Genomic DNA, 17,667 nt, shown 5'->3' with positions numbered 1-17,667 from the left:
GATATACTATTTTTCTTTTGTATATATAGATAATTACACCCAGACTCAGTACAAACTGGGTGGGAATTGAACCCACAACCTTCGGTGTGAAAGGCAAGTATCTACCAACTAGACCAACCGGCCCGTGAAACCGTCAACTTTAATAGATTAAATGTGTTAGGGATAGAGCCTTGTCGTAAGTTCGGTTCTAAATCATTTTGTTATTATCCCCTCTCGCAACAAAATCTGGAGGGTAAACTAAGGCTTTATGCAATAATCACCAACAGTTATTACAAGACAGAAGTTTTCGTATTATTTTGAATTCAAATTTAGTATTATTAAGAAATTAATTCATTATAATTGTTTACATAAAAAATGTATTTTCAAATCGATTATTTGGCATACCTCATTAGATATTAATAATATATTATTTTGATATGATTACTTGAATATGTAACAGACACATTTATAATAGATTCCAAGATATGTAAACGCGGACAATCTATGTGGGTAAATGTAATCAAAATTTAGTTTTATCAATTAAAACACCTATTTTATTGCAATACCCATATGGATGCCCATTGCTATTGAATATAACTAGAAATAATTAAAAATAATTCGTTTCAACTACGGAATATATATCGAAATTAATATGTTAGTAAATATATATATATCTTGCTAAATCGTAGGATGGGACTGTACGTCCGTTAATAAATACAAGTTTAATGATTTTGACTAGCTTAAAGCAGTTATACATATTTTATATAAGTTAAAGCCAATATCATAGTCTGTGAGGTTATGTTGACGATCTCCGTCGTATCTTATATTCAATAGACATCTAGCACATACATAATTAACATTCTTAAAACCATTTTAACTCTTCGACCTGTCAAAGATGGTGACGCTCTCGTGCATTGATCTCTCCCGCGAGAAGTTTTCAGAATTTTTTCCGTGGAAAAAATTTTATACTATTCAAAACCTTTTCTTTATCCTTATATTCTACCTCACATATTTCTAAATCCAATACATGAATAATATGAAAGAGCGCGGAGCGCTTCACTAATTTACAATTAAGTAACTAACTTGAAACATTTAATTGTAGTTAAAGCATTTATTTGTCGGTTCGGTTGAGCAATCTTCCGAATGTTCAATGTCACAAAGCCTATTATCGCCCAGCCGAATCCGACTCAGCCGTCCCGTAGGCTTTTGGAATAGGTATATTACAGAACTTAGCCTCTAATCACAACGACAGTTATACAAATGTATAGACATTCAAGCTACGTGGTTAATATAATTGTATAATTTAGCGTATAATATAGCAACAATTATTATCAATTTTTCAAGATTAACGTTTATACATAATATTGAAAAGATATAGTTTAAATAGTTTAAAAAATTCAGAGGGCCCGAGTTAACAGGAAGTTAGAAAATTGCCGCGAAATTGAACATTCTAATAATACATTATTTTATTAATTTCACTTACTAAAGTGTCATTTTACACTACATTATATATTATATTTATTTATTGTCTCAATAATTTTTATTATTGTCGTTTGTCGTATAAATATATTCAAGTATGCCCCACACGTGACACGACGTTAAAATTCAATGAATTAATATTTTGTGTTATCTGTTAAATATAACGGCGTATTCATATTGATTTATATATTTTTTCTGTTCACATCAAAATTGCACTCAAAATGGTAAACCGTCTTAATTTAAAAAAAAGTATACAGATATCCTCCATATTGGAGTTCGTAATAATATAATTATTTTTGCAATCAGAGGATTTGTGATAAGCTAGTTACTGTAAAATATAAACGACCAATGAAATCGCGGGAGATCTTTCGATTCGTTTTAATGTTGCTGTTATTGAAAATTTAACTAAAATTATTATAACGCTATGACCGTCCATTTAAATTTTATTTCAACTGTATTTGATTCGTGGTATTATAACAAATTAAGTTGATCGACATAATTCCGTGCAACTGTTATCAGTGAATTTATAATATTATAATTTTTTTTTCAATAATCCTGTATATTTAAACATACTGCAATTATATTATTATAATTATTTTCAATACAATAATGTACTAAGATTAGTAATTTATTAAATATTCATAAAAATATTATAATATTGATTTTATTATTGTCCGTTTTCAATTGGAAATGTAAATATTTAAAAAAATTAAGTACAATTTCATGTTGCTCCTTTACAGAATCATTAACGTATTATTAACAATTGTAATCAGACTTAAATTATCTAATTAAAATTAAATATAGAACTAGTATTTAAAAATATAATAAGTTACAAGTAATACGTATAATTTCACTTTGGTATTTTGCTATTGATTATGACTAGCGCCGCATTTTACAGATGTTATGCATGCCATTCGCTAAAGCGAATATATTTAACAGATGTTATGCATGCCATTCGCTAAAGCGAATATATTTAACGATAAATAGAACGAATATTCGTCCCACGTTATCGATTTTAAATGTTTCAATGCTTTAAAGCGCCAGTCTAATAACATTTCAAATATATTCTCGACAAAGCCGCCGCTCACGCAACGGCCCGCGAATACTAATAAAAACAAACTCCAACGAAAGTATTTTAATATGATATTTCTTTGGAAAGCAATAGCTAAGGAAAATGTTTCGAATATTAAATTGAAAGTTACACATACTTTGACAATAAATCATTAAAAAATTACTCTTAAAATCTTATATCGAATAAATGTCTAAACATTTAGGTTAAATTTTGTTTATTGTCTATTCGTTACCGTCTCTGGAATTGACGGGTTTCATTCGTAGGTTAAATAATTGATCATAACAGGATATCTCATTTGGAAAAAAAATATTATTGTCTCGAAAGAGGTTTTAACCTACGAATTATAAATTTAACGTCGACCTAGAGTCGATTTTAAATACAAGAAAAATACTATTACAATCTTAAATCTATAAAAATACGATGCGATTATAAAGGGGATTAAAAATCGCATATCTACAGAGTAAACCTCAGTTATTTTTAATTAAAAATATAAAAATATTGCAATAGATACGCTGAAAGCTCGGGTCGGAAGCGAAAGCGAGGATATGCTTTCGATATGAATTTTTCAATACTGATATTTATTGGAGTTAAAGCCCGCAAGTTATTTGTACGTAAGGAAAGTACCCCTCTGGAATGTCAAGATCGTTTTAGAAAGTTCAATTTTTTCAGTAGGCGTAGGGAACGTACTCTGGAAGGACGTAGTCGAGGTACGGGTGGTAGAAGGTCCGGCGTACTGGTGGCAGCATCACATCTGAGTAGCGTGAGAATTGGGATACCTGGCGACTGCCGCTCTGTGGTTTTCTGAAAAAAAATATAAATCTGTAGAATTCTGCTAGTACAATCTGAACTAGTTACATAAAGCGATATCCGATAAATATTAAATAAGCCATCACTTAAAAATAAGTTAATTGTCGTACTACATTCGAGATTTATTTAAAACGCACATAAAACGTTATTCTATGTGTATTTTTTTTCACTCAGATCCTCTTGTAGATTATAAACTAATCACTGGACCAAAGGGGCCAAAAAATAATTTATAATTACAAGTGTTCAGTAATTATTAAGAATAAAGAATTCGAAAAAGGAATGCAATTAAATCACTTATTGAACCACATGGTACTGGTGGGAGTGGTGTCAATTAGAACAAGTATATACATAGGCTTGATATAATTGGCTTTAAAGCTTAACTGTTATCAGTAGTTAAAGGCTGACAGACGGCATGATAATTAAAATAAGTCATTATTTTGAGAAAAAACTAAACCTATAGATAAAAGTACTGGGAGAAATATAAAGCACTAATTGCGTGCGAACGAGTTTGTTGTTAAATTCTAGTATTCTATTAAGTGCTTAGCGAATGATTTTCATGAAGAACTTTGAGCACGCTTTAAAGTTAGCTACCATTTGGTCCGGCAATTTTGTAGCTCTGATACTAGCAACTTGTTATGAATGAACTTTGTAAGCCCCATTAAGCAGTTCTGAAATAGTTTTCCTTTTAGCAAGCAATGAAGTTTCTAAGGAATTATTTATATTTTATATTTTATACACTCACTGATACATATACATGTAAATTATATTTAACAAAAACAACGCGAGGTAGTAAATTATATTAAACATCGTGAGGAAACCTGCATGTGTCTAATTTCAATGAAATTCTGCCACATGTGAATTCTACCAACCCGCATTGGAGCAGCGTGGTGGAATAAGCTCCAAAAAAAAAACCTTCTCCTCAAAAAGAGGAGAGGAGGCCTTTAGCCCAGCAGTGGGACATTCACAGGCTGTTTCGGAAAAACAACGCGAAAGAGAATAAGATAGGCATAAAATTTGTGTCGGTATAGTATTACACAGAGATTCAACTTATGTCTTTCAATATCAGTTGACTTGTATGTCGCTGAGTTATTGAGGCTTTGTTGACCTCATTTGTCAGAGAGCTTAGCCAACTGCGCAGCATATATTATAGGGCACAAGTGTGTGCGCTAACATGTGCACTCTCTATTGCCTTATTCTCAAAAGCCGATAGGATGGCAAATCCAACACGACCGGTAAGTGTTCAGTTCAGAACCAATAACTTTATGTGCTTCCAAGGCACTCTATACACTTCCAATCACCAGACTCCGGAGTGCTATCGAGAATCATCGATAGAAAATCCCAAAAACTTTTTATTAGCCCGATCTTGGACTTAAAAGCAAAATCTCGGTATCTGCGGCTTTATATCTGGCCAAGCCTTGATCTAGATCAAGAACACAGTCAAAATGATATAAAAATGTATAGAAAGTCCTTTACTTGGTTTCATATTATAAAATCGATTACGCCATGATCAGTCCTATTATGGGGTTTTATAACGGATGAAACAAGTGATATTGATTGGATGATGAATCAGCGAATATGTAGCGGCTAGATGGTAACATTTCGTGTTTCTATTTTTAGATATAACCCGGCGAATATAAATAGCTGATATTGATTTTCTGTACAATGTCGGGTTTATCTATAAATGCCTTTATATTGTAAGCCTTTTGGGGATAAGTCAACACTTTGAGTGCCCTGATATAACTTACGAATAACATAAAAAAATCTGAAACAAGAAATTTATAACTATAGAATATATACCATCTCATATCATATCATACATATACATATATACCATCGTGCCGTTATGTCAAAGATCAAATATTTCTTATAAGATTTTGCATAATAGTGTTTGGTAGTTATCATTTAAGATAACAATAAGATGTCTAGGATAAAGCCCAAACACACCAGTTTCTGCAATTTCTGGATTGCAATGCAAACTAATTATTGTGCAATCAGTTTTATATGTTTGCAGGTATAATATATAATTATTATTGATATATTCTATCACCATTTTTTAAATTATGAAACGCTTCTTTAGTTAAACACTACCATTTGCGATTAGCTTACATTCAACGTGTAGATAGGCAAATAGCTATTTATTTTTAAGGGAAATGGAGCTTTCCCTTAAAAATAAATAACTAGTTGCTCTCGCTCTCGTCTACTTGTAACAAACATTTTTTTGTAAATTGATTTGTAAAAGAATTGACGGATTCTGAGGTTTCTGAGCTAGGCAAGTTAGTAGGTTAAAATTTTTTACAATGCCAGTGTCTACAGCGTTGGTGACCACTTACCATGAGGTGGCCCATATGCTCGTCCGCCAAGCTATTCTATAAAAAAAATAATAAAAAAAATAGAGGATGTTCCCTTGTCCCATAATACACTGACTAATATCAGACATCGCATGGCTTGTACATTGAGGATGTAAGAAGTTTTAAGTCTTACAATGCTTGTGTTACGGGCGAACGTTTAGTTGGTTTGATAAATTTGAAAAATCTGACGAAGAAAATTGGGTATAATAGACCCAAAATCAAAAATAGGACAAATTTCAATAACTTAATAAAAGAAAAATATATCTAAATCATATATCTAACTTGGGCAACAAAGTAGCTTAAACTAAGTAACTAAAAAAAATTGATGACTTTATCGACTCACGGCCATTCTCAGAGTAGACTAGCCAAAAGCGCAGGATATATTACAGAACACATTTGTCTGTAAATACAGGCGCAATCTCTATTGTCCCATGAATCCGATGGTATGGCAATCCGTCATTGCCGAAGAGAGTTCAAGCGAAGGACCAAAGACTAAACGTGCTATCCGAGGCATATGAATTTCTTGAAGCATACGAAAAATATTTTAATGGAGCAGGTATCAAGTTTTTTTTTTATATTAGCCGGGAGGTCAAATGTCTTTACTCCATCTGATGGTAAGTGGTAGTAGAGTCCAAACGCGACGACGGCCAGTACTGTCGGGAAGAATGTTCTGCACTAGCCGCCTTCGCCTTGCCTGTCCGCAAGATGCCTCTTCACGCTTCGTTTTAAGGAACAAAATTTTTTATGTTTTTATAATAAAAAAAATCCAAATGACACCTTCATTGGAAAATAAAGAAGTAAAAATAGGCGTTTAGGAACTATCGCCATTACGTAAGACGTAGGGCCTACCTTCGTTCATAATATAATGGCGCAATAAGAACGTATTTTGTGAAATATTGATTCTCTGCACCGTCTTTAGTGTCAACTTCATTCAACGTCCCGTTCCGTTTTAAGTTTTCATTCAAAGTGTCAGTCTTTTAGCACACCGAGAAATATTAGACTAACGAGTTGCACTGATAGCGCAATAGTATGTTTTTTTTTTGTTTGAGCGGGCAATGGTTTGCCATGTACTTCCCAGATGTGAATTAGTAATTTATACTCACTTTCCATGTCTCGCACTGGGCTCATCCGCGTACTCTAGCGGCTGAAGTCCTCGTGGCTCTTGTTCTCCATAGGTTCCGTATACAAAGTCGTCATTACTGCAACAATAATTATAGTTGAGAATAAAGAATACATTAGCCTAAATTAATGTATTGAGTGGGCGGCATATGAGTCGTTCTTACCCCAAAGGTGCGACAATAGATGATTCAAATAAAAAAATCTATTAAAATTTTCAAATAGAAACATAGTGGGTTAAATTGCTTTATAAAACATTTTCGAGAGCTTTTTCGATTTTATATCCACTTGTAAAACAAGATGTTATCCGAGATTTTAAAAGGATCAAAGTAACTTTAAATGTTTGTCGACAAATGATATTCACAAACTCGTTTTAAAAATTTTCATAACTTTTAAGTAAAGTAAGTAAAGTAGTAAGTAAGGATTGTTGAGCTTGAGGCTTAAAGGGATTTTTTATTGATAATATGTTAGTGTTTACCATCGTCCGTAAACATCGGCACTGTAAGAACTATGAACTATCCTTTACATCGTCAATACTCCACTAATCTTAGTAACTAAGATCTTGTACCTACACACAGGCTCACTCACCCTTTAAGCGGCAACACAACTATAGTAAATAATGTATAGTTGTAGAATATGTAAGAGTAGATGGATAAAATATATAACATATATATGTAGATTCTAAATTGCCGTTATTGACAGTTATTATTTTATTTTGGTTTTTATACATACGGTATTTTTTTAATATTTTAATAAAGAGCTTATTATTATTACCGTTGTCTATCTTATAAGGCTGCATATAGCATGAGTTCAAATATTCGCTCGTGTTGGATTGGAAACCTATGACTGTGGGGGTGTACCTATATTTTGACACACATTTGTGCACTGTAATATTTTCTGAGCAAGTTAGTTTCCGTTGAGAATAGTACCATGAGCTAAAACGGTTAATAGGACGTCATAACTCGGCGGGTTTTTTTTCAAATGCTTAAACTTCCACTAATAATAAAGGTGGACCGACGACTTAGAACAAGTCGCGGGAAGCCGTTGGATGCGGGCAGCGCAAGATCGGCCAACGTGGAAATCCTTGGGGGAGGCCTTTGTCCAGCAGTGGACGTCTTTCGGCTGATATGATGATGATGAAACTTCCACTACTAGTCGCATTAAACGTTCCTACTTCGCTCCAATGGAGCGTAGCATGATGTTAAATAGCCTGTAACCTTCCTCAAAAATATTTTTTCAATTTCGACTGGTAGTTCCAGAGATTAGCGCGTTCAAACAAACTCTTCAGATTTATTATATTAGTATAGATAACTGAGTTATAGTTATAAAAAATCTTTGAATAACGCAACAACTTTCTCTATTAACTTTCAACGTTCAATATACAGCAAGTGTCAGAAATCTTGATCCTCTCGTCTTCATAATTACATTTTCAGAAAGCATTAGGTACTAAATTCTTTTAAAGATCATTAATCTTAAATGTCCCCATTTTACTTGCTCCATTTTATTATATATTTAAAATATCCACGCGTACCGCAGTGGATGATAAAATGACGTTATCGAATCAAAAAAAAAGTTATTGTTTTTTTTTTAAGTTTATGTTTTTGTTTAATACGCTTATTATCAAATAACGTATAACGAAAAATGTTTTTTAGAAAATAATTGAGTTCGATTTTTAAATCCTTAGTTTTATTTCTGAAAATATTGAATTAAAGTAAATAATAATATAAATTTTATTTTATATTATTTCGACTAGTATCGATTACAATTAAACTATAAAATGTCAATAAGACTAGATTCTTCTTGTCATAAATGTAAAAAAAAGGTACTGTTCGTTGAATAAAAATTACTTTTAAGTTTAATGGCCATTTGTATTGAATAAAACAAAGTACATAACGCAGTTCTTGTTTCTAACTAAAACGGTTTGCTTAAGCGTTTATTTGGATTGGACATTTTTCGGATCGTATTTTATACGTCTAGCTTCGTATATAGATTATGAAAGTAAATACAAACATGGAATTTTATTTTACTACCTAAATAATTCTATCTATTCTAAATAATAATTTCGCGGATAACAATGAATACAATATTTGAAATAAGATTGTATTCTATTTGCAATTACTTGGTGGTAGGGCTTCGTGAAACTCGTCTCGGTAGGGTACCACCCACTCATCACATGTTCTTCCGCCAAACATTAAGAAAGGAAAAAAAAAGAAAGAAAGGTAACGAGCCAGTGTAACTACTGGCGCAAGGGACATAACATCATAGTTCCCAATAGTTGGCGCATTGGCAGTGTAAGAAATGGTATATATTACTTGCAATGCCAAAATTGCCAGCCAGTGTCGGACCGCCGTCCGATTTGAGCTTTAACCAAAGTCATACCTTTTTATTTGGCCTAACGTTTCATTATTAAATTGAGTATCTTGTTAAATGATTTAAATAGATATATTAATTTGTTAAAGTTTGTATTTTTCACTAAATGTAAACTTATTCTTGGCTACAAGTCGGCCCGAGTTGGAAGTAGCCAGTTATTACATTCTCAAAAAACTGAGACACACAAAAACAAAATATGATATTAATTAACTTGTCAAACCGGAACACAGTAATACAAATATTATTATTACTGTAGTAGTATGGCGATGGTATAAATATCTAATCTTTGAGTAAGTATCTAGCCAGAGAAGTCTGCAAAAAGACCTACCACCCCTGCAGGGCAATCTTCTCTCCAGGAACAGGCTTATTCTTAGTGGCATTAATATACATATATCAACGATACATACAGATTTACAAATACAAATCTGCGGTAGATTGAATAAATTGTATGATAAACACAAATTTACTATGATATTTTTTTCTGCCATAGCTACATCACAATCAACGCATAGGATACAAATATACAAAATATATTATTTTAAATGCTTAGTGTCTTTTTTGCATCGTGGTTGCCTATTAGTATTGCAACTTTTACTCTTAGACCTATTAATTTGTAATCATTACTATGTCATGTTGATAATCATAAATATATAAAAACAAAGATTTATTTTTATCAAATATAATGCTAGTAGGTCTTAAGAAAATAAATAATTTTAAGAAACATACCCTCGGCCAGCTGCAATTTCCTTCAACTCCTGTTTTTGTTCTGTTTCGTATTTCCTTTGCAGTTCGCGGACATGCTCTTGCCGGATCAGTTTCTTCAAAGCTTCGAATCTACGTGAAAAAAATAAAATAAATGTGTACGATATTAAATAATAATAAAGCGTGGTGAATCAATTGATTGAAATGGTAACTAGGTACTCTGTTTGTTGCCGGTTATTCTAGGCAGAATCTACTTTCCGAATCGATTGCAATTTTAAATTTAATGTAATCTTGAAAAATGTTTCTAAAGTGCTTGTAAAAAACTTGAATAAAGTATATTTTGATTTGATTTGAGTAAGCCACAATATAATATATAATATCCTGGGACATTATTTATACACGGCCGTATGATCCCAAACTAAGCAGAGCTTGTACTATGGCACTCAGACAACGGATATACTACATATGCTATTTTCTTTTTTGTAAATACATACTTATATAGATGATATATAAAAAAATGCCGAGATGGCCCATTGGTTCGAACGCGTGAATCTTAACCGATGATCGTGGGTTCAAAACCGGGCAAGCACCACTGAATTTTCATGTGCTTAATTTGTGTTTATAATTCATCTCGTGCTTGACGGTGAAGGAAAACATCGTGAGGAAACCTGCATGTGTCAAATTTCATTGAAATCCTGCCACATGTGTATTCTACCAACCCGCATTGGAGCAGCGTGGTGGAATAAGCTCCAAACCTTCTCCTCAAAAGGGAGAGGAGGCCTTAGCCCAGCAGTGGGACATTAACAAGCTGTTACTGTTACTGTATGTTTTACTGTTAGATAATTACACCTAGAATCAAGACGAACAGACATGTTCATGAACACAAATGTCTGTCCTGGGTGGGAATCGAACCCACAACCTTCGGCGTAAAAGGCAGGAATCTACCAAACACGCCAACCGGCCCGTCTCAACGGTCTCTTGGGTTATTGTTACCACAATCCTAGCTTTACGTGTTCCAAGTGGGGAAAACGAGAATATTACTATTTCCTTGAAAATAGGCATAGAAAATAAAGGAAAATCGATGTTAAAATTTTACTTTTAATGCGCGCAAAGAACATTTCAAAGTATTTTAGTGGTTATCGTGGTTTCAAAATAAGAAGATAAATTAAGCCCTCGATTTTGTTATCATTATTGTTTTATTTTAAAATCTTAAGCAATCATATTTACAAGTGTAATAGTATAGTTAATTTATTTTCTATTCTTACAGACAATTTATGAAAAGTATTTTTGCTTTCATTTATTCGTAATGAAGTAAAGGCGCATAGTAAGGCAAATAAAGCAACAGCATAAAAAATCAATAAGGTACTTTTTCTTGATCAAATAACACTAAATTTTTTACGACAAATATATGGAACAGAAATTTACTTCTGAAATGGGTTGATCAATACGTTTTTCCGGTGTACTATTTTGGGCGTTTCGCCTTCACGAGGCCTGAGGCTTCGGTTCGGAAACTTCGAAAATACATTATAACTTTTTATACATTCTCAGTAAGGAATGTTTTCTGTACAAATATCGAGGAGCAATATTTCATCACTTTTGAATTTTAGCTTCTTTATATATAGCGGAACCATTTCGTTCTTTGGCTTATTGAAAACATATAACTATATGTTATTATAATTTCACATTATTTTATAAAGATTATAATTTTTGAAATATATAAAATAATTTATTTTGTTGACTGCAATAATGTCCTCCAGACCGATTTCCGCCACGGCGGCCAATCTCAAGAGAGATTAGCCAACTACGCAGGTGATATTACAGTGCACAAGTGTGCGCAAACAGAGGTACATTATTTATCTATCTATCTCTATTCTACTCTCATAATCCGATGGGACGGCAATCCGACAGAATCCGGACTGCTACTGAAGATTTTCTTACAGAAAAACCCAATAACTTTTTATTGGCCCAACCTGAGAATTGAACCCAGGACCTCCGGGTCTGCGGTTTTACATCAAGCCACTAGACCAACGAGGCAGTCGTTGTTGACTGTAAATATGTAAATAACGCAAACTCCTTTTACTCACTATTATATTACTAAAGATATGATTAATACATGAATAATAAAATAAATAAATAAAATTATGTAATGAGCAAAACATCTGTGTTTAAGAAGATATACATCAAAGTTGGTAAGCAAGTCCAAGTATTTTATTTATATTTGCAATTTATCTCATGATGAGGAACTTTTTGAGCAAGCACTTGAGTACGCAAGTATCGGATTTTGTTAGATTTTTTACGTGTTTATTTAAAAAAAAAGCATAATACATCGTTAATTATATTAAAGCTACGGATGTTACGTAGAGGAATTCGCTTTATGCTTATATTAAAAACAAATACACACCTGTCCCTCTGTGGTGGTACCATGAAAGTGGGTCCACCACGAGGCCGAGACGGTCCAGGGTACCGAAGGATCTTCCCAGAAGTATGAGGTACGTTCAACATGCCGAACATCTGTAACAATTATTATATTATATAATGCTAATAAATAAAGCTTGTAAATGGTCTACAGCTGCGCTAAGGATTCCTCTCCTTTTAAGGTTTGGAGGTCCACACCGCACCAATGCGATTTGGTAGATACACATATGGTTAATTTTTATCCGACACATGCACGTTTCTCTCGATCTTTCGGTCCCGAGAATGAATGAATAAGTGAATCATAAACAATGATAAAGCATATAGAAATTTAGTGCTGCTTCTCCGTGTGCACTTGGTCATTTCGAACGATGAGGGATTAAATTAAATGCATATGGGAGGCGATCGCGTTGAGGATTAGATTTATGATACCTGATGGCAAGTGGTAATTACTGGTGACCACTTGCCATTAGCAAGACCGGGTACCGTTTGCTTTCCAGAAACACTTAAATGTCATCACATCTACAACATTATAACATAACAATTTAAAAAAAATCGATGTCATAAGTACGCTTCAAATAGAAACTTAACAACCTTCAATATCAATAAAACTGTGATGGGGCCCTGGAACAAAATCATATCATAAACAATAAAGTTATACGCGAGCATACACAAAAAACCAATGTTATTTATATGTATAAATGTATTGCTAAGTGCTTTCTTCAGAGGAAATATATTTATGTAATAAGTACATGTAGGTTGCCTAGGATTACGTAGGATGAATGTTTAAGGGTTTTTAACTTAGAACAAAATAGAGTTAAATAAATACAAAATGTAATCTTACTCGAAAGGATGCACCATTTTGAGTAGGATCTTTAGGGATATAAAAATTTTCAGTAGCAATCCGGAGTCAGGACTCTGGAGTTTGATAGGTGATCACACTTCTTTGTCTCGTAAAGAAAGTATAGGCGTTGGTCCAGTCCTAAAGTCTTTCCGGTCATGACAGATTTGCCGTTCCATCGGATTATGAGTGAGGGAATAGTGCTTTTGTATTTGCGTCCACACTCGTGCCCATGTAATGTGTGACATTTTCGAGTTTGTATGGAACATAAGCCTCGTTTTTTGGCAAGCTTTAGCACGAAAGTTTTTTATAGTATAATTATAGTATAATTAAGATGTCAATATTATATAATTTCATAAAGATATCATATTAAAGAAGGTGCAAGCAAGGATTATAACAAAAAATGCACGATAATTATTTCGCATTAAAGGTAAGAGGCTTATTTCTTGTGCAAAAAATAAAGGAGATTTAAAAATATTACATAATCATACTAAGATTTTTGATCCCTAACGCTATTGTAGCTTTTGAGGGTATAATATTATTTTAGTAAACATTGTCAGTGAATTTTACAAGTATATAAGTCTTGTACTTTTTAGATCGAAATAATCTTTTAAACAGACGAAGAAAAGTGGAGGGATTTTTAATTGAAAAATATTTTCTTAATTTTTATACGATATAAGACTTAAAACCCTCTGTGACAGTGGACGCCTATAGACTCTACAACTGTACTGTCCCTTAAAGTGTTAATTAGAATTTTACAGTTCATATTATTACCAATTTATTGGTAAACGTGTTTTTTATGTTGAATATTAAAAGGATGTTTTAAAATTTAATTTAATAAATCAAATCCACTCAAAATATATTTTATTTAAGTAGTTTTTAGCGAGAGCTTTTGTATCGTTGTTTACAATACAAGATGAAATTAAATTTAAAGTCATCAAGATATTACAATTTTGAGAATATTCATACTATCCGCATAAAACAGAAATGCAATTATAGAAGCATGATTTTTTGCTATTCATAAAAATATTAAATAACAAAGGGCATAGAGGCTATCCCTGAGGTACACCTGACGATATTGGAAGAAATGTCAAGCAAATAATCTTTAATCGCCTATGATTGAGATCAATCTCGCAAACATCATGTCAGGCAACGCAGTTGTGAACATAAGTATACTAATTTAATCTAGTTTTCTTATTAGTATCACATGAGTTATTTCGTTTCCATCGGGGCAGAATAAATTATATCGTTTTAAAAGTATCGATACTTAAAATTCTAAACAGCTTAATTTTATATTTTATTCTTCTAGTAAATAACTTTTTATGTGAAATGTTTATTTGTTATTTATATTCAATAAATATTTTCCAACTGCGGCTTCGTCCACGTTTGAGAGGGGGGGGGGGGGGGAGGTGTAGATAACCTGTGTGCAAAATGGACCAAAACGGTCCACAGGTGATCTTCTAGCGTACGTAACACACCTCTGGGGTGAAGCTATCGACAAGCATGGAGAATCGTTGGCTGTCAGGCTCGATATCTCCAAGGCTTTCGACAGGGTCTGGCACAGAAGTCTTCTCTCCAAGCTGCCGGCATATGGTCTGCCTGTTCAGCTATGCACCTGGATTGCCAGCTTCCTACACAAGCGTAGCCTTCGTGTTTTAGTTGATGGTTGCGCTTCACAATTCTATGTAGTGAATGCTGGGGTCCTCCAGGGGTCTATGCTATCTCCCACACTCTTTCTTCTGCATATCAATGATATGCTCTCTCTTGGGAACATACATTGCTATGCAGACGATAGTACAGTGCATGGCGGAAACCACGGACGCGCAGTGGCTAGGCGAGCGGAAATTGAGGAGAGGCGGAAGGATCTTGTCATTGAACTCGACAGGACGTTAGAGCTCATCGCCAAATGGGGCTCTGATAATCTTGTTGAGTTTAATGCCAAGAAAACACAGGTATGCGCTCTCACGGCGAAAAAGTCAACATTTTCCCCTCTTCCCTCCCTCTGTGGTACTCCGCTGGTGATGCAAAGCAAAATCGCCATGCTGGGGATTGACGTTCGCTGCGACCTTAGTCCAAGGGATTACATCGAGGCTGTTATAAAAACAGCTTCACGGAAACTCGGAGTTCTGAACAAGGTGCGGCGTTTTTTCACGCCACAACAACTGTGCTTGCTGTACAAAACACAGGTACGGTCTTGCGTGGAATATTGCTCGCACCTTTGGGATGGCTCCGCTAAGTACCTACTTGAGGCCTTGGACCAGTTGCAGCGACGTGCCGTACGCATTATTGGCGACGTAAAGGTCACAAACACCCTTGAACCTTTACAATTGCGTCGTGAGATAGCAGCACTGAGCGCTTTCTATCGACTGTATCACGGCGAGTGCTCTGAGAAATTATTCTCTCTAATTCCTGCTTCCCCCTTCCTTTTTAAGTCCACGCGAGCTGGTTCTCGATGTCACCGCCTAACTATGACATCAATTCCATCGCGAACAAAGAAATTTGGCAACTCCTTTCTTTGTCGCACTTCCAAAAAATGGAATTCCTTACCAGCTCACGTGTTCCCCTCCTCTTACAACCCGGGTTCCTTCAAACGAGGCGTGAAGAGGTATCTTGCGGGCCGGCAAGGCGAAGGCGGCTAGTGCAGAACGTTTTTCCCGTCTGTACTGGCCGTCGTCGCGTTTGGACTCTACTACCACTTACCATCAGGTGGAGTAGAGTCATTTGCCCTCCCGGCGAATATATTCTTAGCTTAGAATGTGAAATTAAAAATAAAATAACAATTATAAAATGTGACCATCACAGGACGCGCGGTAGATAGATACACTACATCGAAATTACTGGTTTTTAAAAGAAACCCATAAAATAAAAACAGAGTATTGTAAATAAAATAAATTTACATATTTTTCCTATAATTATATATATATCGTAACGAAGTATATATAGCATATGCGAACCAAAATATTGTTCTTTTTTAATTTAATTGTACATGTAAGGGTATTTTAAATCTATTATTATTATTTCTTTTGTAATATTTTTAATTTGAATTTAATATTTATTAAGTTTTAGTTGTTTGTGACATCCCTAAGAGCAGATAATAGCCCTTATGCTTCATCGCAAATTCCCCTATAACCTAAGAACTGGATTATCGTACCTATTAGAGAAATCGTTTGCTTGCTCAATTCAATTCATTATTCAATAACGTATATATACAAAGATGTATACCCTATTTTAATACAAGAAAAAGTAAATACAAACAAACCTTAGACTTATATATTCCATGCCATTTGCTGATAGTTCTGCTGTATTACGCACTACAAACAGTTCTTGATTAATTTACCTTTGTTTATAATACAATACTATTTCACTTAACCAGTTATAGACAGTTTTATTTAACTTCCAAAGTTCCGATTACAACTTCGCGGATATTATAGACGCCAGTTTCTTGCGAATCCATAGTGAATATCATAGATTATGAAATATCTCGATCAATGATATCGCGTCAATTTAATGTCAAAGTTTTTTATTTGTAGTTACTTTTCTTGTGGTTGGAATAAATATAATGTAACTTATAAATGTTGTTTAGCGGGTGAATTGTTAAACAATACTGTGTCTCCTTCTTTCGACTGTCAAATCAATAATGACCGAAAGAGCAAGGAAATCAGTGTTTAACACAGTATTTTATACCATATGTTGTATGTAATGTCTTTTTCAAAGAAGTAGTTTATTATGTACGAAATAATTAATTATTATTTTGTACACATCAATTCTCCCAAATTCCTTGGGGGAGGCCTTTGTCCAGCAGTGGACGTCTTTCGGCTGATATGATGATGATGATGATGACACATCAATTCTTAATTATTTTTTATTTACCTGCACTTGGTGGTTGGGTTTTAATGGACGTCTTGGTATCACTTATTCTAACAGTAACAACTTAGTATTGTCGTGTTCAGGTTTGTTGGGTGAGTGAGCTAATTACCAGCACAAGAATATAACATATTAGCAACATATACCCAAGGCTGGTGGCGCATTGGCAATATTAGGAATGGTAAATATAAATTCTTAGAGCAACTATCTATAGGCGGTCGTGACCACTTACCATTAGGTGACCCATTTGTCCGTTCGCCTTCTATTTAAAAAAAAAATCTGTATCTATTTTTGTTCTGTATTATATAAAAATAATATGTTATCAATAAAAAAAAAATCGTTTAATATTTAAGTAAAATATTGTAAACGTAATTTTTTTATCTGTAACATATACATATATGTATACTTTATTATACTATTGTATATATGTAAAAAGCCGAGATGGCCCTGTGGTAAGAACGCGTGAATCTTAACCGATGATCGTGGGTTCAAACCCGGGCAAGCACCACTGAATTTTCATGTGCTTAATTTGTGATTATAATTCATCTCGTGCTTTACGGTGAAGGAAAACATCGTGAGGAAACCTGCATGTGTCTAATTTCACTGAAATTCTGCCACATGTGAATTCTACCAACCCGCATTGGAGCAGCGTGGTGGAATAAGCTCCAAACCTTCTC

General features: G+C 33.8%; 1 protein-coding gene across 1 annotated transcript in view; it reads right to left on the bottom strand.

Moving 5' to 3' along the window:
* Positions 1 to 2,140: 2,140 nt before the first annotated feature.
* LOC126777917 (uncharacterized) overlaps positions 2,141 to 17,667 on the bottom strand; it is a 90,839-nt gene continuing 75,312 nt past the window's right edge. The window contains exons 5-8 of the mRNA XM_050501228.1: positions 12,275 to 12,384; positions 9,898 to 10,005; positions 6,789 to 6,884; positions 2,141 to 3,331 (exon numbers count right to left, since the gene is read on the bottom strand). Coding sequence (XP_050357185.1) covers positions 3,196 to 3,331; positions 6,789 to 6,884; positions 9,898 to 10,005; positions 12,275 to 12,384 — 450 coding nt within the window. The 3' untranslated portion in view covers positions 2,141 to 3,195. The remainder of the gene's footprint in view (positions 3,332 to 6,788; positions 6,885 to 9,897; positions 10,006 to 12,274; positions 12,385 to 17,667) is intronic.

The sequence above is a fragment of the Nymphalis io genome, chromosome 24 (genome assembly GCF_905147045.1).
Source record: "Nymphalis io chromosome 24, ilAglIoxx1.1, whole genome shotgun sequence".
In the NCBI taxonomy this organism is placed as follows: Eukaryota; Metazoa; Arthropoda; class Insecta; order Lepidoptera; family Nymphalidae; genus Nymphalis; species Nymphalis io.
This window is presented reverse-complemented; position numbering and strand designations above follow the sequence as displayed.